The 19,819-nt window shown below is 42.7% G+C and overlaps 1 protein-coding gene across 7 annotated transcripts in view; it reads left to right on the forward strand.

The window, feature by feature from the left end:
- SMARCA2 (SWI/SNF related, matrix associated, actin dependent regulator of chromatin, subfamily a, member 2) overlaps positions 1–19,819 on the forward strand; it is a 191,005-nt gene that overhangs the window by 117,159 nt on the left and 54,027 nt on the right. For all 7 annotated transcript variants that reach the window (XM_061200381.1, XM_061200378.1, XM_061200379.1 and 4 more), the window contains 3 exons: positions 485–712; positions 4,444–4,521; positions 9,218–9,436. In XM_061200381.1, coding sequence (XP_061056364.1) covers positions 485–712; positions 4,444–4,521; positions 9,218–9,436 — 525 coding nt within the window. The remainder of the gene's footprint in view (positions 1–484; positions 713–4,443; positions 4,522–9,217; positions 9,437–19,819) is intronic.

Genomic DNA, 19,819 nt, shown 5'->3' on the forward strand with positions numbered 1-19,819 from the left:
TATGTGTATAATGTATGTGTGTATAATTCAGCGATGTCTTAAAAATCATCTTTAACGCCTTCCTTTAACCTTGCAACTTAGGGTTAGTTGTAGTTGGTATCCAAGTCATAATTCTGACACAAAATTTATTTTTATTTATTTATTTATTTAGTTAGTTAGGGACAAATCTGATGGTGAACCTAGGGACAGATTAAACAAACACACACACACACACACACACACACACACACAAACACATCTTGAGACCTGGATTTCAAAACCTGAGATGTATTTCAGTTGGCTAATTTGAACCCAGTTTCCCTCAACTAGGAATGACCTTGAATTTTCCAAAGAAGGTAGCTTGTATATTTTGAAAATGTAAGCAGAATCTTGCATTAGTAAAGTGGGTTAAATAACGCTTCCGTAGTTCCCTCTTGGGTGGGTGACCTGTCTGCTAGGCTAATCCAGGCACACTGGACCTCAAACATGTGGTTTTCTCAAACAGGACCTGCAAGCACAAGACCGCGCTCACCGCATCGGCCAGCAGAACGAGGTCCGCGTGCTGAGACTCTGCACCGTGAATAGTGTGGAGGAAAAGATCCTCGCGGCCGCAAAGTACAAGCTGAATGTGGATCAGAAAGTGATCCAGGCAGGCATGTTTGATCAGAAGTCTTCAAGCCACGAGCGGAGGGCATTCCTGCAAGCCATACTGGAACACGAAGAGGAAAATGAGGTATCCCAGAAAGCCAAGTCTATGAAATCAGTAATCTTGTGTCTTGCAAGGATTGAGAAGAACCTCTTTGTTCTTTAAAGAATTTCTTAGGCTGGCGTGAATTAAAATGAATGAATTAGCTGCTTTGTTACACCCCAAGCACAAAAAGCCTGTGAAACATCCAAACGAGTGTCTTAAAAGCAGTTGCTAGAGGGACTTGAAGGCTTGGCCATCGAATGCTTCCCTGGTGCAGCCTGCATGCTTGATTGTACTGTAAGTGCTGCCCTCTGTAGGGCAGATGCAGAACCGCAGAGAGGCCACTTGCAGGAACAAAATTGCTAGATGAGACAACACAAAGCTGGAAGGGTCCCTCCTTGCCTTTTCTTTCTCCATCCTTCAGAGCCCTTTGTCTCTCTTGCCTTTCTGTCAGCGATCACAGCACTTCAGTATGTTTGTAGGATAAGCCCTCACAGCTGTCTTTAGCTCTTTGAGTCATACTTTTACTGGAAAAGGGTGACCTTAACCTCCACTCCAAATGCTCCTGTAAGAGCTGACCAACGGCTGAGAAAATTATTGGCTAAAAAAAAATATCTCTTTTTACTTGCCAACATTGTTTGAAGAATGCATTGATTATGTTTCTCTCAGGGGATCTTGGGGTAGCTGTATTTTTTTAGATTGCCAGTCTTAGTAATTCTATACTAAATTTTCAGCCCCAGATGGATTTGAAATAGATTAAAAGACATAGTTCTTATGTAGTCTAGAAAACTGTACAAAATATCAGTGCCAGTCCTTACCATAAAATTGGCTTGGGATGGACAGATTTGGTTTGGTGTGCCCATGTTCGTAAGTGGAAGAATGGGTTTATCTTACCTATTCATGTGGAATACTATTTTCATTACATATATTAGATATACAGTTGACCCTTAAACAACACAGTTTGAACTGTGTGGGTCCACTTTCATGTGGATGCTTTTCTACAGTAAGTACTACAGCACTACATGGGTCCGGAGTTGGTTGACTCCATGGGTGCAGAGGAACTGTGGAATCAGACAGCCGATTTACGATTTACATGTAAGATATACATGGATTAACCCCAGATGTTCAAGTGTCAACTGTAGTTTGATTTTGCCTTAAGTAGGATGTTTTTGAAATCTTCTATAAATTATAAACCAAATTCTTTCAAAAATCTCATGTAGTTTTTTTTTTTTCTGAAATAAGTGGAAATGTGAAGTAGTTCTTGATATTTAAAGCAATCCTGAAATGAATCTTTTTGCAAATTGAAGAGCACTTTTCTGTTATACCTCTTCACTTGTCAGTCTTATATGTTTGATTAGTTATCTATTAGATTTCACTAAAATGATGAAAAATGCATATGCACATACATTCATACATTCACGCATATTTTTTAAATTTCGATCTCAAATAATTTACCACGTCTGATTCTGGAAGTTGAATATTTGATACAGGTTTGATTCTCAAAATTGAAATATTTGATACAAATTTAGAATCAGATTTTCAGGTGATTTTTTTTGTTGGTGTTTACACGCATGGACATTTTAAAAATAAAATACTAGGGTGAGTGATATATACTGTCACAAAGCAGGTGTGGGCAGAGCTGATACTCAGCCAGGAGTCTCCACGATGCTTTTGCTTATTTTGTTTTGTGTAGGCCTTGTGAAAATAGTCCCCAACCTGGTTTAGGTGGAGTGTAGGGTTGCCTGGAGCTTTCCAACCTTCCTAAGCCTCAGGGAGATGTTGATCCCTCCCAGTCCTGAGGGCCCTTGCAGGACATTTGGTCCTGTCCAAAGCATCCATAAGACATTTGGTCCATAATACATTTGGTCCACACCAAAGGGTCCTCGGTGTTTGATCCTGTCCAAAACCACTTGTCAGGGACCAAATATACTCATGGATGTTTTGGATGGGACCAAATTTCAAGAACCTTTTGGCGTGAACCAAATGTCTTATGGGCATTTTGGACAGGACCGAATGTCTACTGACCTTGCGGGCCTGCAGTGCAATCTGGCGCCGGTTGCTTCTAGCTGTGAGCAGCCTGGCTGGGGCTGCACACCCCTTCCAGGCTATCAGTGTGTCAGACAAATGTTATCATTTTCTGGATTGCATGTGTCCTGATGTGGAAATGTTTGGGGACACTGATAGCCTGCAGTCAAGGGCTCTGGTCCTGAATATCAGCGGCAGCCATCACCATGGTTGACGGACCATGGAGCACTCGGGCACAAGGAACCCAGGAAGATTTATTGCCCACTTGTTCTCTGTGAAGGCCAGGCCACTGTAGACAGGCTTCTTGCCAGTTTACAAGAGCATCTTTTCATCTTGGGCTTGGGGGAAGTCCAACCCCACACTGTATAGGTGATGAGGGGATAACATGGCCCTAGGAATAGGGTGGGCAAAAGCAGGACATCTTTTCACCAGTGGATACATTAACCGAATTCTTTGTACCTTGAAGTCTCAGCCCACTCCCAGCTAGTCTATTTCTTTGTCAGATGAAATGTAATAATGTGTTTAGACAAATTGCCTTCCATCTAGAGATGAACTAGCATAGAAAGTTTTTCACAAGTAATTATTATCTTGAGTCATCAGTTTTTACTTTATTGAATTGCATTCATTTCTGACACGGTGTGCAAGACATTATCTTGAGAACAGACAGAATCATCTCATTTAAGCTGCTAGGCCACTTGTACCCTTTCTAGAACAGGTTGCCTTGTTTTGAATGTATGATTTGGGAAATTGGATGTTTGAAGTTCTGGGTTTCCCTTTCGTCCCTCTGCTGATACACTGAAACTCCCCATTTGGTTTTTAACAAGCTCACTCAACATATGATAAAAATAATTTTGGGCGGTAAGTTCTGTAGTATCTGCCCAACTTTTAGAATCTTTTTTTTTTTAAAGTGTGAAAATTATAGCATAACATTTCTAAAAAATTTGAGAACTGTTGGTTTCTGAGGAATTTTCAAAGCCATAAGGTGCCTTGGTCTAACATACTGTAAAATGAAAATGTGAGGCCTTAGGTAGTTGCTTTCTCTACCTCATTTAAATTATTTTCATTAAGAAGAGTTTTGTGGAGGTTTTGTTATTGCTACCTTTTGAATTGTCGTGACCATAGCTCTAACATTAGCGTAACAGTGCCCACCGAAATACATATTAAACATATTTTAAAGGCTATGTATTTGACACACACACACACACACATATATATATATGGTTTTTATGGTCTTGCTCGGTGCCTTGTCACTAAGTTTCACATACTCATGTCCTTTGTAAAGCTTTGAAAATAAGCATTTATGTTGGGGATAAGGTTAACAGAATTAAAAGAATTAATATTAGGCCCTTTCTCATGGGGATTTCCTTATTTAAATCCTGCATCTTCTCTGTGAAGGAAATGTCACACCCAGTTTACAGATGAGGTCACTGAGGCGGGGAGACATTAAGTAACTTGTCCTGAAAGTAAAGGAATCAAGATACACCCCTGCCCCGAGAGAACCACTATGTCTTAGAGAGTGCACCACCTTTCCTCCCTAAACAGATTTTGCTCTGGGAAGATGGTTTGAATTGCTTGCAAAATAATAATGGCAAGTACTATACCCAGTGACCCTTCTGTTTTCTTTCTGCCTTGAGAAATGGGGTCCCACTGGTCTGGAGGACTGATTCACCTTACTTATCAGTACCTCAGCCCAGTTGTCCAGCCTCTCTCCGGAAGCCTGTTAAATTGTTCTGTTCTGGTCTTAACCCCAGGAAGAAGATGAAGTACCCGACGATGAGACTCTGAACCAAATGATCGCTCGACGAGAGGAGGAATTTGATCTTTTTATGGTAACGTTACAGAAAATCATGGAAACAAATGCCTCATTCCTCTCCCTCCTTTTCTGTTAAACACAAGATGTCTGGGGCCTGTGTGCCCTGGCCAAATTTCATTTGTGAAGCCTGGGCCTTTCCTTCAGTTCAGAGCCTGCAAACTGCCTGGCTTTAGCCTGCAGACATATTTTGTTTGGCCCATGCCATGTTTTTTTAAAAAAATTTCGAATCTGCTGCCAACGCAGAAAGAATCCTGATTTCTGGCTTCTCGTGAAGATTGAACATGGGCAGTAATACCAGGCCCACGTCTCTCTATGGAAGCGTTTGGCTAGGGCTGATCAGCAGCTGCGTCCTCAGGACAGGCCATGTGGTCTACAGCTTACCACAGACACCCCCCACTTCCAGCTCATTTCTAATCCTGGCCAGCATCCTTCAGGAAACCTGCCCTGCTCCTCTAGGTAGAGTTCACAGCTATTCCCTAGCTGTCTCCTTAGCCATCAAGACAAATATGCTCCCTGGGGGCGCGGCAGGGGGGGCAGAGAACAACTAAAATCACATAGTCCTGCCTCTTCTTATTGTTGAAGAGAGCCTGCTTAAGCAACCTTCCAGATGTGCATCAAGGTGTAGACTTCACTTAAAGATCAAAACTGGTTGCATTTCACTGGTACAAAGCAGATGCAAAAGAACCTTGACATTTGACCGTTTTGACATCCATGGTTTCAACCTTGACGTTCCAAGATACGTAGTCATCTGCAATTTTGCTGAAACCCGAATTTGATTATGTGTGTGGCCTGCCGCAAGGTCAGTAGGGGAGGGAGCAACCCCCTTGGCTGGTGAGGGAGGCCCTCAGAAGTCATATTTGACTGTGTTCTTAAGGCATTTGCTATAGCTATTTATTTATCTCCGTATGCGCAACACTCAGAACAGTTTCTGGTACATAGTAGTTGCTTAATAAATATTTATTGAACGAATGGTGGCATTTGCAAAATTTCGGGCCTTGTGAGGGTGTCAGCATAGGTCAGGATGTATAACGTTGCAAGGCTCCCCCCGATACCTTCAGTCATTTTGATCTTCCTAACATTTAGCCTGACCGTGGAGTGAGTAAATAAATGTGAACTCTAAGTCTGGTGGTCGAATGCTGCGGAACCCCCAAATCAGAGGCCCCAAATTTGAAGCCCCCAGGTCTCAGACAAGTGATTTGCACGAGTGAAGCAAGTGGACAGGGGTGTGTGGCTGGTGGTGAAGGGTGAATGGGAGTTGCTTTGTCTCAGGGGGACAGAGCTGCACGCCCCATGTAGCCAGAAATTCCAAATTTTCAAGAGAAGCTAGAAAGTGAGGTATTTATATTCAGTCTCCGGATTTCAAATGTTTGCAACTAAATTCAGTGTTTTATTAGTATTTAACACTTCAAGCCAAATAAAATACGACCCTGGGCCAAATAGGACCCACAGGGTTTGCAATTTCCACCTCTTTAGCCTAGGCAGTCTGAGGAGGGAACCCCAGCTGCATGGAGGCTTTTACGTTATTTTTGTGGTTTTGTGACTTTTGGGAACAATGATTGTGCACACACACAGTGATTCAAGATAAAGGACATTTAATTCTTTCTCTGGAAACTTTTAGGTAGCCATGGGAATAAGTCCTACCCTGGGATGTGCACGTTTTTCCCCCCTCCTAAATGAACCATCCTACCCAGCTAAGGCCATTTTGAAGAGAAATGACAGAAAAACGACTTTATCAGCATGTTCAACATAGGGTGTTCATAAAACCTAAATTTCTTAACTCATACTGCCGATCACCACCTTTATAGATTATTCTCTGTTTGGGGAGATTAGAGATACACGTAGGAAATAGACATCTTTTCTCTCTTTGAGGAACTTATTAAAATGTAGATTACTAGGGAACACCAAGGCAAGAGGCCCTCAGCTTCCTTGGCTGATCACTGATTGGCAATAATTCAGCACTGCTGTAGCCTCAGATACTCTTGAGGCCCTTGGAAAGGATAAGCTGTCTGCCATTATACAAATTAGATTAGGCCCAGAGATGGAGATTTCCATCAGCAGTCCTGAAATAAGAGAAAAAGAGTACTTCTCTTTTCTGCCTTTCCGGCTGGGTATTTGTAGAAATTGAAAGCCTCAGGGAAAAAAATTGGATGTCTGGCCAAGGCACAGCCTTCTTTTAATTTGGGAATATCAGGCTTGGAACAGGTGAAGCTGGTTAGGGAATACTTCTCTGTAGGCGTTTTGATTTTGTGAATGTTGTGCTTGTTTCTTAAAGGTTGGCTTCTCATTTTTGGATCATACAGATTTTCAGTTCGCTTTGGTTTGGTTTGCTTTGTGTTGGTTTTTTAAAATCTAATCAGCCGGCTGCCTTTGGCCAATTCACTATTCATTAGCACCTCCACCAGGGGGCAGGAAATCAAATTGAATCCTTGCCAGTTCACTCAGATTAAAAACTGTAGTGAGAAACAAGAATGGAATGTGAGCTAGATTTGGAGTTCGAATATTTAAACTCTTTATCCACTGTTATAAAAACAAAAAGTTAGCTCCCTATATAAAATTAATACAGACATATTATTTGATTTTATGTCATAGGCACTGTAGTTAAATAACACACATTAAGCAGATAGTCTCTTTAAAATAAAACCTTTCTTTCGAACATTTTTCTTGTTTTCTCCTTCTAAAAAATGTGACTTCAGAAAGTTATCTCTTATACTGATTACCTATGAATTCTACCTAAAAGAGATCTTTGACAGGTCAAGATACATATCTGAAACATTTTGCTAACATACAAACATGAAGCTTTCAAGCTGCTCTGCTCCCTACAAAGGCAACAAGTACTTTTAAAAGTAATTGTACTTGTTAGCATAAGGTTATTGGGTCTTAAGACAAACATATTCATGTAGTATCTGAATAATTAATTAGGCTTAGTTGAATATCAACATCAAATTTTGTACTGGTCTTCTGTAAGCAGAAATCTCTGGGAAGAGATACAATCATGAGAACTTTAAGCTTATTAAAAATTGCATCAAAAAAATTTTTTGGGTCTTTCCTAAAAGAAAAAACAAAAAGCAAGTGCAATTTATTTTCTTTTGTATTAGAAGAGATTTAGTTTCTCAATTGTGGACTAATGCATGGCATAAGTCATTTTACAAGTCCTCGGTATAGGAAATGGTAATCGTAGAACCAAAAATTGAAGTGGCAATATTTTGTCATCTCTGTGTAGTGCTGTAACAAAAAAATGATTTTTCTTGATAGCTATCTATCTAATAACTATTAGGAGATTACCTTGAGAAGCCCCTCTTTAGATTGTGCTGTTAACAAGGCATCCTCTGTGTGCTAATTACGAAGGTTTGGTGGATCCCATTTCTGAATCCAGAGCATTAGAAGGCAGGATTAAGAGCAGCCTCTCCAGCTAACTATAGCATATGACAGAACAGAATGGCCACATTTATCTACCAATAGGACTCCACCATGCTCCAAGCCTACCCCATCTTGGGAATACAATGATTTCCAAAAATGTTGAAGCATAGTTTAAGGAACTTTGAACTTTAAATAGATTCTAGAGGTCGAATTTGGATTTAAATAGAAATTTCATTTACATTTTGTTACCACTCTCAGCTCTTAAGAAAAAATTAATATTGAATCCCTGTTTCAGTACGGTAGAACCGAAGGAAGAAAGAGGGAAAAGGTAAATCATTTAATGGTTAATGGTCTATTCGCTTGTAGAAATGGTCTAGCCAGTGATATATACATATAACTAATGTATATAACAATTCAGTGGAGGTTTTACTTGGTTTTTTTTAACCATCAAATTGTTTAGTTATAGGTTAAAGGCAAGTATGTGGCACTTAATTTATTTACTAGCGCACTGGATTTTAAAAAAAGAAAGCAGGAGGTGGGGAAATAGGCATTTTGAAGGCTGTTGAAAAGAAGCCATTTCACTTATATCAGTTGAGATGAGATTACCTTTGAGGTCTGTCACTCTGTGGCATGATATTTTCATAAGAGCTAAGCTTTTTGAAAGCTAAAGAATTGAGGGACATTCCTCTCCCAGAGCCCAGGGTGCACTAAAAATTCAATGCATTCATGGCCAACTGATTAATAAACCAGTTATGTGTCCACATGTCTGAGTCCAACCGAGGGTGGCTATTTTATAGTGACACTGGGTGGCTGATTTTTTTTTTTTCCTGGTTGTTTAATTAAAAGCATGAACCCTATTGAGGTAAAGGAAATTTTCTTAATGAACTTTCTCTTTTATATGCTTGAAGAATACTTCTACGCCAGTGCAGCAATGAGTTGTATCACCAGGGCTCATTTTTTTTTTTTTTAACTCATTTTTTTTTTATTGCAGTATAGTTGATTTACAATGTTCTATCAATTTCTGCTGTAATCATTTTTAAAACACATCCCCAATTTGAATTTTCTCACTATTACTTAAGGGGAAGCTTTTGCACCCGCATAGACTAAGAAAAGGAATTTTTTAAAGAGTATTTTTCAAGTGCATAAGTAAATTTCAAAGATGGGTACAGGGGAAGGGAAGAGATTTGGGCCTTAGGGCTGAGCTAGAACAAGTCAGCCAGGATACAGAGGCTCCATGGGAGAAGCTGAAGGGACCCTGCAGCCATAGGAGGTGACTTGTGAAGACTTAGGTGCTGCAGGTCTACACTGTACCGAATCCCCTTTCCCTTTGGTGACACTTCTGTTCATCCCTCCAGCGCATGGACATGGACCGGCGGAGGGAGGATGCCCGGAACCCAAAACGCAAGCCCCGCTTGATGGAGGAAGATGAGCTGCCCTCCTGGATTATTAAAGATGACGCCGAGGTGGAACGGCTGACGTGTGAAGAGGAGGAGGAGAAGATCTTCGGGAGGGGGTCTCGCCAGCGCCGGGATGTGGACTACAGCGACGCCCTCACAGAGAAGCAGTGGCTGAGGGTAGGTGTGGCTTTCTCAAATTCTTGCTACGTGGAGTGTTGTTGGCTCAGAGAAATCAGGGGCCTGAGGCTGGAACCCTTTGAGAGGGACCAGTTGCCCATAGAAGGGGAAGGGCCTCTGGAACATAGATAAAGTCATTCTGCTCTCGCAGTGGAGTCATTCTACATTTCAAGGCAGGGCCTTGGAAGATGATGAAGAATTGTTTTGCAAGAGCAGAACTGGCCTTTGGAAACACAGGGTTATGAGAGCTACGAGACCCACTAATGTTTTATGACCGATTGCCTGGTCATGCCTCACTCTCTCGGAGTTAGAATCAAAATGTGGAAGAGGGCCTTAGAGGACTTTTTAATTGTCCCCCCTCATTTCATGGTCTTTAATCGGAGTTTCACTTCTGCAAGTCTCACAGAGAGAGCATTCAGGACAGCGGCCTCTTCTACCTGCGTTATTTCCTAGACCCGAAGAACATTAGCGCTGGAAGGTGCCTTTGTACTCTCTTGGTTTTACAGACGAAGCAGTTGAGGCCCCGAGAGGTTAGGTGATCCCGCAGGATCACACAGCTGGCTAGAAATAGCAGAATCAGTGAGCGCCGATGCATTTGGGGGCTCGATGTCAGCTCAACCTGATCTGACCATCGCCATCGCAGACTAGGGCCTGGGGCTCGGGTCACTGACACTTGGAAACAGTATTCTGTAGTTTGGGGGTTTTGTTTTTTGTTTTCTCTGCTTTGGAGAATGTCAGTTTCTCATTTTGACTGAGGAATGTTACCTCCTGCTGTTCGAGCACAGAAATATCAAAATGCTCCTAGGAGCCACGTGTGTGAGTGCTGAGGCCAGTGTGAATCTTCCCTTTGAAGGTTTAGCCGTAATTTCCGTTACTGGGAGCAGACTTAGTACCAAGATAGACAGAACAATCTGGGATGTGCGCTCCAGGCAGCGCCGGTAAATGCGTGCTGGAAATAGTAAGGGCGGTTGGGTGAAAACCAAACAAAATAGAAGCTGGTTTTGTGAGTTGTTCATTTTATTGAAAGGGAATATAGTTCGCAAGCTTTGTAAAACATGGATTTTAGGACCCAGGCTGTAAGTAGGTAGGTGGGTCAAGAAGCGATGGAGGAAGTATTTTGAGATTGGATATCAAAGGCGGACAGGTCTTGGCACCCTTTGAGATGTGACTTACTCAGGATGTTGTATGATGAGAGAGGCATGACCTAAATTTCGAAAAGATTGAAGCCTGCGGTATCCTGAAAAGAAAGAGACTAAGAAAGCATTGCTCATATTTATGGTTGAGCAATGGCATATGAAATGTAACTTTTGTGTGACTGTTTTACTGTCGCATCCAAATATTCCAGTGGCCTCAGAATACGGTTTTATGGATTTCTTTTGTTTCACTATTGTGAGGTTGTAGTTGTATAATTAAGATCCATTCTGTAATGGGAAGAGGTTTACTTTAATATTCATTTATGAGCTTGGGAAAACTCTTTTCCCTTTCTCTTTTATGTAAGCAGTAATTTAAATACCTGGAATATTACAGGAGATGAGACAACAATCTAGGGCAACATTCTAAAGTCAGTCTTTATATATGTATAATCTCCACACACTACAAGAAAAATAATCTCGTTTATTGGGCAAGAAGGTAGCTGAATTTCTCATTTTTTCAATAATCAGTGGCAAATGCTCTTCAAAAAATAATGTTATGAATCTTAGGAAGTTTTCGAGATTAGAATACCTCATTTTTTCTCTTCTTCATTCAGTTTATATCACTGATGATTAGCACCATGCTAACACACAGTAGAAACTCAATGAATGCTTGTGAAGATGAAATGATAACCTTATAAGAGGAAAGTGGAAAGTTTCTAATTTACCGGTAATGTTAGGATAGTATCTGTGTATCTAGTAGACTTCCTTTTTTTTCTGTGTGGTGTTTCTTCACTGGATTCACATCCTTTTGTCTATAACATGCACATCTAAAAATGGAAAACTAGTTTGGTTTACAAAACTACACCATGAAATTGATGTTCATAGTTTTCACCTTAAGGTGCCTTGCAAGATACCAGGTCACCCAAGAAGGACGAAACTGTTCTCAGTACAGCTTTATTGTAATACATCTTTTGTAATCCAATCTTCCGGAAAACGTGCATCCATATTTGGTATGAGCTGGTAACTTGCTGTTAACCAGGCCATGCAATTAATGCAGAATGCCTCCTGGCCTAAGCATTCAACATAGATGCTTGCAGTCATTTGCTTTCTTGTTCACCAGCAGAAATCCTGTTTAATACTAGCCTGTTAAGCTTTTTGTGGTAATAAAATTTTATTTAAGGGTTTCTCATGGGCCTGGACGTGCAGAGATAGTCTCCACCGGCCGATGATTGAACACAGTGGGCGAACCTAGGCAACGCAGCCTTGAAGGGGAAGTTGGCCCGGACTGTTGTGTGAGAAATGCTGTAGCAGGGCTGCAGTAACTCTCCTTTCTCCTGGCAATGTTGTACCAAGCTGGCTTGGTAGAGGCATCGCAGAGCTGGAGGCAGCTGAACGGAACAGTTCCCCACCCCGTGCGTAGATCACATTCTCTGCAGCACCCCTGCCAAGAGGCTGGCCATCAGTAGAGGAGACACTCTGCATTTTGTCTGCATTTTGACCCCTCCATGGTCAGCCCCAGCTGTTAGTTCTTCCTCCCTGTGAACGAATCTTCTTTCCTGGTAGCTGCTCCCCGCTGGTCCTGATCCTATTCCCTGGGGTGAACAGAACAATATTTTGTCTGTCTTTAGCATCACCTCCCACTGGATAAAACGTTTGAGGACTCATTTGCAGTTCAAATGAACTCCCCTACCCTCCTCTTTCTTTGGAACTTGCCTCATCCTTCAGGGCCCAACTCAATTGCTACCACTTCTGTGATGCCTTCACAAGTAAATACTAATTGCATTTCCCCCGGGCTCTTGAATTTCTTGGCCTGTTCTTCTGTCACGGCTCAAATCCAACTTCCTAGTGTTCTTGGTAGTTGCCGACATACTTGCTTTCCTGATTCGTTGATATGCTGGATCTTGTTAGGACTTCTGTGTGCAAATAGTCAGTGCCCATCAATTGCCAAATTGAAATAGCCCTGGATTGATGTATAAGAGTGTAGCCTCGGGTAATGTTCACTTCTGCAACAGATGGACCTAGACATGCCCTATTCGTGGGCCTGTCCAAAAAAGTAGAATTTTGTTTCTCACCCAGAAGTCCAAGGTGGGTGTTTCTGGTTGGCGGGGGCAACTGTTCTCCACGTGGCTGTTCAGGGATCCAGGCTGAAGAGTCTCTACCCAGCTTAGTCATCCCTATCCCTGTGAGCTGAAAGTGGGGAGCGCAGCATGGAGTGGTGCGTGTTGAGTTCTAAGGACCAGGCCTGTGTGGTTCTCTGTCACTTCCGCTCGCATCCCATTGGCTAGAACTCAGGCACGTGACCACATTGGCCATAAGGGGGAGTGGGAGATGTGGTCTGTCTGTGAGCCCAGGAAGGTAAGATTTTGGTGACGAGGCTGCGGTCTCTGCCTCAGAACACTTCGGTTGAATTGAAGTGCTATGGCCACTTTCTGTGAAAATTTTATTACGGTTTCATCACAAACAGGTTTTAATGATATAACCATAGTATGCTAAAAATTCCCACAGTGTCCTTTAGACAATCTGTTTAGTTGGAAGATTTAAAAAAATTGTTCTGTATTCATGTTATTTTAAATGAAGAGGATCACAATTTCAAACACAGCTCAGTTTGTTCATTTGTTTGTTTAAGGTTTTTAAAAATTGTTTTGAAATCCCAGTTTCCATTGAGGAAACTTAAATTTCTTTGGTGTTCGCCAGTCTCAAGTGAACTTCATCTTTTGGGAATAGTCAGTTCAACATCCATGCCCTGTATGCGCTTCTTCTCTCCTCTCCTCTCCTCGGAGCTCCTTCCCATCTTCCTCCCCAAGGTGGCATCTGGATAGAGGGAGAAGCTAGGGTCTCATCATGGCATTGGGGCAGGCATCCTGTCCTGTGGATCTCTGCTGGGCTCAACGCAGGACTACTGGTCTGTTCTGTCCCTGGAGGTCTTGACGTGCAGCTGGTCCCACCTTATTCTTTTGGCATCTTTGATGACATGTGCTGTTAAGGTCTGGGGTCCTGGCCCGAGCCTCTAGTGGTCAGCTTTCCTGCAGTCTGAAGTCCCATGAAGACTATCAGCCTCTCTGGTCTTGTAGTGCTCTCAGCTCTTTTGTGCCCTCGTTGGGAATCTTCAAAGTCTTGGTTGCTTTCTACCCACTGTGCTAGAACAGGCAAGAGAGTCCAGCCCCTTTTTGCAAAAATCGCTGCCTCACCACCAGGGGGTTGTCAAGCCTGAAGCCTCTAGAATCTGATGGTTGGGTGGGTCAGGGAGCTCTTTAAAACAAGCAATACAGAAACGTCTTACTTTTACAAGTTCTGTCAAAGTATCTGACCATATGAACGCACAGTGAGGGACCCTCCCAGAGCCTCGGGAGGGGCTTGTAAAGTGAGAGTCCTAAAGCTCACACTTCATTACCTTCATAGTAAATGTACCTCCGGGCATTTGTATAGCCTCATTCCTCTTGCTCCCTGCACCAACCTCCCCCAAATATACCAGGCTTGGAGCCTGAAGGGTGAGTATTCCATTTCAGCCCCCGCTAGGTGTACTGCAATTCAGTCCTGGCATGAACTACCCAGAGTTAGAGCCCACAAGTTAAAGGGCTCAGTTTCCCCAACAAGACTGGGCTCACTTCTGACGCCAGCCACACTTTGGGCGCCCCTGGGCCACCTGCACTGCTGGCTGACGGGCTCTAAATTCAGGGGTTCTCATGACCCCCTCAGGTTCAGTAATTTGCTACAGTGAATCACAAGGTCAGGAAAGCACTACTGGTGGTTACAGTTTTATTATGAAAGATACAAATCAGGAGGACCAGCCAAATGAAGAGGGACATAGGATGATCTCTGGGAGGGGACACAGTTTCCCTGCCGTCTCCTCGTGGAATTGGGGGGCATCCCCCCCGGGCACATCAGTGTGCTGACCAACCAGGAAGCTCCATTGAGCTTCAGTGTGCAGAGTTATTACTGGGGTCTCATCCGCGTGGGAGGGGCTGGCTCAAGGGCTTACAAATACTGCAGGTAGCAATATCCTCAGGGCTGATCTCTCACTGCTCTTCCTCTCAACTCCCTTTCTCCCCAGGGCAGAAGGCTCTCTATCTGGCCTTCCTGTCTTATAGCAACTTCCCATACACACGTGGCCCGGCCATGGCGCTCTTCACTGTGGCTTCTAGAGCAGTTCTGGGGATCCCTGTCCAGCTGGCTTACCTCCTGATTACAAGGAGCCTTTGGAATTGAGGGAACTCCTCTCCATCAAGGAAGCCTGATTTAGACTGCTGTCTGAGGGTAGACTCGCAAATCCTCTTTTGGAAGTCAGTGGTGTCATTTTGTCTTTTTTGTCATCTTTGCTTACCACTTTATCTTCATCCTCCTCAAGGCAATGGGTGGCTCCCCTGAACAGGGAATGGTCCCTTTAGAAAGTGTGGAAGAGAATACTAATGTGCTTTTAAAAGTATTATGTCCATTACCATTTTATAGCTTTCCCATGGGGTACCCAAGGTGATAACAGTGCTCTGTTATGTATTTTCTGTGTGTGTGTGTGTGTGTGTGTGCATTTGCACATAACCAATAATTGGCTCATGTTGATGATTTCTTGGAAAAACATCTTTATTTATGCGTGAGGGCAAGCATTAGTAGAGCTAAATGGGCAGACGTCTGATGAGCCCAAGGGGTCAGATGTTTTTGGTTTAACTTCAGCCAGGTGTGCAGGGGCTGTGATGTTGCTAGTATTGTAATCATGATTGAGGCAGGAGCTCTGTAAAATTGGGGTGTCTGTAAGGCTAAACGGTGGGAGGGTGAATTCTGGAATGCCTGGTTTTTCTGTTCTTCCTGTTCCTTTGGTCCTTCTGCCAACTTCAGAATCCTCCCCTTCCTAAACATTTAGTGACATCCCAGAATTTAATTGCCAGGTGAGTGATTCGTGCCCTACAGCACTTGAAGATAATTGGAATGCAATCTAAATTATGTGCTCTGTACAATATTTAACTGCCAGCCTGATGGAGGGAACAAACTTTGGAATATGCTTTTGTTTCACAGTGGATCTGATGTCTCAGAACTGTAATTTGGAAAGGTTCTTGTTTGCTGGTGTCTCTCACTGTGGTCCTTATGTATGAGTGTGAGGGTGCTTCTTTTGGTATACTTAATAAGCCCCTGGTGATGGTATAGCTCTGTTTCTACAGTGCCCTGTACTGTTGGGTCCCAAACCATGTTATGTAAATAATGGGGGTGAGACTCACTTCCTCAGATCTTTAAATCTCATGATAGAGACAGCTAGTTTTAGAAGCCCCAGGATTTCCAGAGGGACCTTGAGGAAAGGCAGCACAGAACATCATTTTTCCCTTCAACCAGTCTGTCACCAGATAAGAGGCTGAGTTTCCCACAATTTCGGTACCTGAATGACAACTCCATAGTTAGGTCTACTGACCCCTAAAAGGATTTTTGGCGTTTCCCCTTCCCACAGCTCAAAGTGGAGAGAACAGAGTAAGAGACTTCTGAACCATATAATAATAGAGGGAATCAGTAAAGTAACATGTAACAGGAGTAACACACAGGAGTTTACCTGTGTGTCTTGAAAAGCTACCTAACACCAGGTTGCAAATACAGGTTGAGGTCCCATAGTCAGCTTTCCACTACCACCAGCCTATGCTAAACCCTACGTGGGGAAAAAGGCAGAGAAATCCAAGGAAAGGTAGTCACAAAGAACTGGAAAAAGTACCGAGAAAGTTTAAAGAAGTTGGGATTTCAAACAAAATATTTGAAATTCTGTTGAAATGCACAATGAGAAATAACAAAATATTTCCTCATCTATACGAAGAGGATTTTTCTCTCTCTAGAAATCTTTGAAACAGGATATGTCTCCTCTGTTTGGGCTGGATTAAGTACGATATGATCCAGCCTGAAACCAGACAGGGGTTTGGTTTGGTCTCAGCCGTAATCAAAGCTGAGAGCATCAGTGATTCTTCGAGATGTCCTTTTCTCCCAAAAGACCTCATTTTATACGGGCAAGGTTTTGGGGGATCCTTTATCTAAAGTATAATGTGCATAATACCTTTAGTATTTTGCTGCTTCTCTTTTGCTTTGTCACTTTGTATCATCTTTCCTTGCTTTTTGTTAAAAGACATAAAAATTCATTTTCTTTTTCTTTTACCAAATGGCATTTTTTAGCTTTTCAACCTGGGTCATCAGATTTACTGGGGCAAAATGGCTAGCAAGCTGCATTTCCGTTTTTATACACAAGGGAGAGCTAAGGCCCTAGAAAATGGATTTGGGTTTTGCCAAATTCAAGGTCCTTCAGCACTTCAGGAAGGAAGTATTGAACTAATTAATGGTGGTCAGAGTTGTGAATTGTCTGGGGGAAACATTTGACGGTAGTAGAAGAATTTTGATAACTTTCTATAATTTTAATTTTATTCTTAAGTCCATTGGCTAGATTGTTTTCACAGCGATTGGACCTGATAGGTTCCCTTTGGTCAAAGTTCAGTAGGGACCGTTTAATAGAAGAAAGTATCCTCAGAGGGCCAACTAAAATACTAAATATATTAAAGGCGAGAAGTGAGAGAGACTTGTTTCAATTGTTTTTTAAAACTGTGATGCCTGGAAATTCTAGTCTCAAATTTTTAACCATTTGAAATTGGGGTTCAGCTCTGAAATCTAACTCAGACATTGAAAGTAACCATGGATCTGGCTTACAGATACTAAGGAGCCAAATAAGTTCACGTTATCTTTAACCACTGCATAGAAATAGATGGTTTTAGAAATATATGTGGCTGCTTTTCTGAATCAAGATTTGTTTTCTGTACTGTTCTTTTTTACTTTTTTTTTTTAATCAATAAAGCTATGAAATCTTTTTTTTAAATTTATTTATTTTTGACAAATAAAAGTGTATGTACATAAGGTGTATCATGTGATGTTATGATATAGGTATACATTGTGAAATGACTTCATTCTCCCAGTGAGGCTTGGGGAAGGTACAGTTTTTTTAAGACGTTAGAGACAGGGCAGGGGACTTTACTATTACTGTGCCCATGTCTGGGTGGGTGTCAGAACTATGTCTTTGATGTCTGTCTCTCAAGGGAGTTTAGGATTGTGGATAAGAGATTAAAACCTTAGAATCTGATGAACCAGTGTTCAAATCCCAGCTCCACCTATTTTGCCCTGTGACCTTGGGTGCCTAGTGTAACCTCTCATAGCTTCCTTGTAGAATGGGGAAAATACTAGCTCATTCTTCATAGAATTTTCTGAAGTTTAAATGTGTGTAACACAGAACTGGATATATAACGATTACCAAAAAAATAGCTATTAAGGAAAAATATTAAATTATTTCAGAGAAAAACCTAGGTGATAAGAAAAGAAGAAATAAAACAGTTCTGCTGTGTGCCTCAAATGCAACGTTTGGGGCAACAGAAGGAAAGTAAAAAGGGTGGAGAAAGAGGCCCCCATCCTCATTCATAAGTGGGATTAAGGAGGGTGACACGTTTCCTTGCTGAGTATGTTATGGGACATGCCCACAGGCGTATTCACCTCAAGCCCTCCAACCTGTATTCACTCAGCTATAAACTCTTTGCATTCTGCTTTTCTGCTTCCTCCGTGGCTGCAGGAAGAGCACAGGGCTAGCGGTCAGGAAGCTGGTATGTGGGTCCCTGCCCTGCTGCCAGCTAGGTATGTGATCTTGGTCAGGCCTCTTGATCCGGGGTGGAGTTGCATTCTCTTTAATGTGCTGGGTCTCCTCCACCTACCTAAAGACAACCTCTGAAATCACATGAAGCTGGTTTCCTTTTCCTTTTTACTGTGCTTTTAGTAATGATCATGCCCTGCTTTCTGATCAGTGGGTCCATTGATGGAGGCTGTTAAAAAGCACATTCCATTCAACGCCTATTTATTGAACATTGCGGTGCACGCATGGGGAGAGTGGTGTTAGTTGTCGAGCTTGTGTTCCTCACCGTGGCTGGCCTGCCTGATTAGTGCAATTGAGAGCCAGATTTGAGAAATGCTATTAGAGATAATATTGCACACTTAGCCACCTTAAAGAGCTTGTCAAGATCAGGTCTCTAGGTGTACACAGATGGGAGTTAATAGAGATTAAAACGGATTGCGAGATGAACTAACTTTGGTAGGGCTTTTAACTGTTCAGGAAATCAGCAGAGTTGAAACAGCACGCATCCTCCTTCATGTTAGACTTTTAGTGTCATGTCTCCAGGGAGGTTATTTATGAGTTTCCCTCCTCCCATCCTCAGACTCTGGAGGACGGAAGGGCAGCTGCTCTTTGGCACATGGTATGGCCTCCAAACACGGTTGGCAATGGCGTTCATCTCCTGGCTATTTCTGGGAGACCCGAGCCTCCCTAACAACCACACCTGTGCTCCTCGGGGTTTCTCTCCACCCTGCTTGGCCTCCAGTGGAGGAGAAATACAGCATAGTGTATCCCCCATCCACCTTGACAAAAGAAAAAGGGATTGGGGGATTTAGGTACCAAAACGATGAGTTGAATGAAGCATGTGACATTTGTAGATTGCTGGTGTTTTAGAGAATAGCTTTCCTCTTTGTTCAGGACAGTTCAGGTGGCTATTCAGAGAGGTCAGAGGGCGCTTTCCAAAGCACATAGCATCTCTGATGACCCCCTACCCCCAGCACCGCTCCCCACATCAACCCCTCCGGCAGCCTCCCTCAAGTATAATTGAATCCAAGCACTTTAACACGGTCTCCAAGGCCATGGCCATCTGGCCTCTGCCTGGCCCTCGAATCTCATCTTCTCCTCTTGCTCTCTGGGTGGCTGCCGCACTGGGCTGTCTTTCTGGTCCTGTGCACTTCCAGGAAGGCTCCTTCCCAGATTGTCACATGGTTGTCTCCTTGTCCTAAGGGTCGCTTTCCAGACAGACCCTCCCTGACTACCCTAGCTGAAAGAGCCAGGCGTTGCCGGTAACTCACGTAACCTATGTTAATTTCTTTATCGCCCTCGCCACCATCTAAAAGTTATCTCATTGGCTTCTTCCATTGGTACTAAGCTTCAGGAAAGCCAGGGACCTCGCCTGTCTAGTCCACTGCCATATCCCAGCACTGGGGCAGTACCTCATGCATAGCAAGCACTCCATAAATAGTTGTGAATAAGTGAGTGTACCAGCCAGAGACGAGGGCTAGGAGAGAAGGTTTGGTACATTCCATGTCCTTTTGGTTAAGTCAGTAGAATCCTGTGTTGTTGTTGTTTACCAGTGTGGGTCAAGGTAGAAATTACTGGCATTCTTTCCCATTAGATTCACAATCTGTGTCTTCATGTAAAGATTGCTTA

The sequence above is a fragment of the Eubalaena glacialis genome, chromosome 9 (assembly GCF_028564815.1).
Source record: "Eubalaena glacialis isolate mEubGla1 chromosome 9, mEubGla1.1.hap2.+ XY, whole genome shotgun sequence".
In the NCBI taxonomy this organism is placed as follows: domain Eukaryota; kingdom Metazoa; phylum Chordata; class Mammalia; order Artiodactyla; family Balaenidae; genus Eubalaena; species Eubalaena glacialis.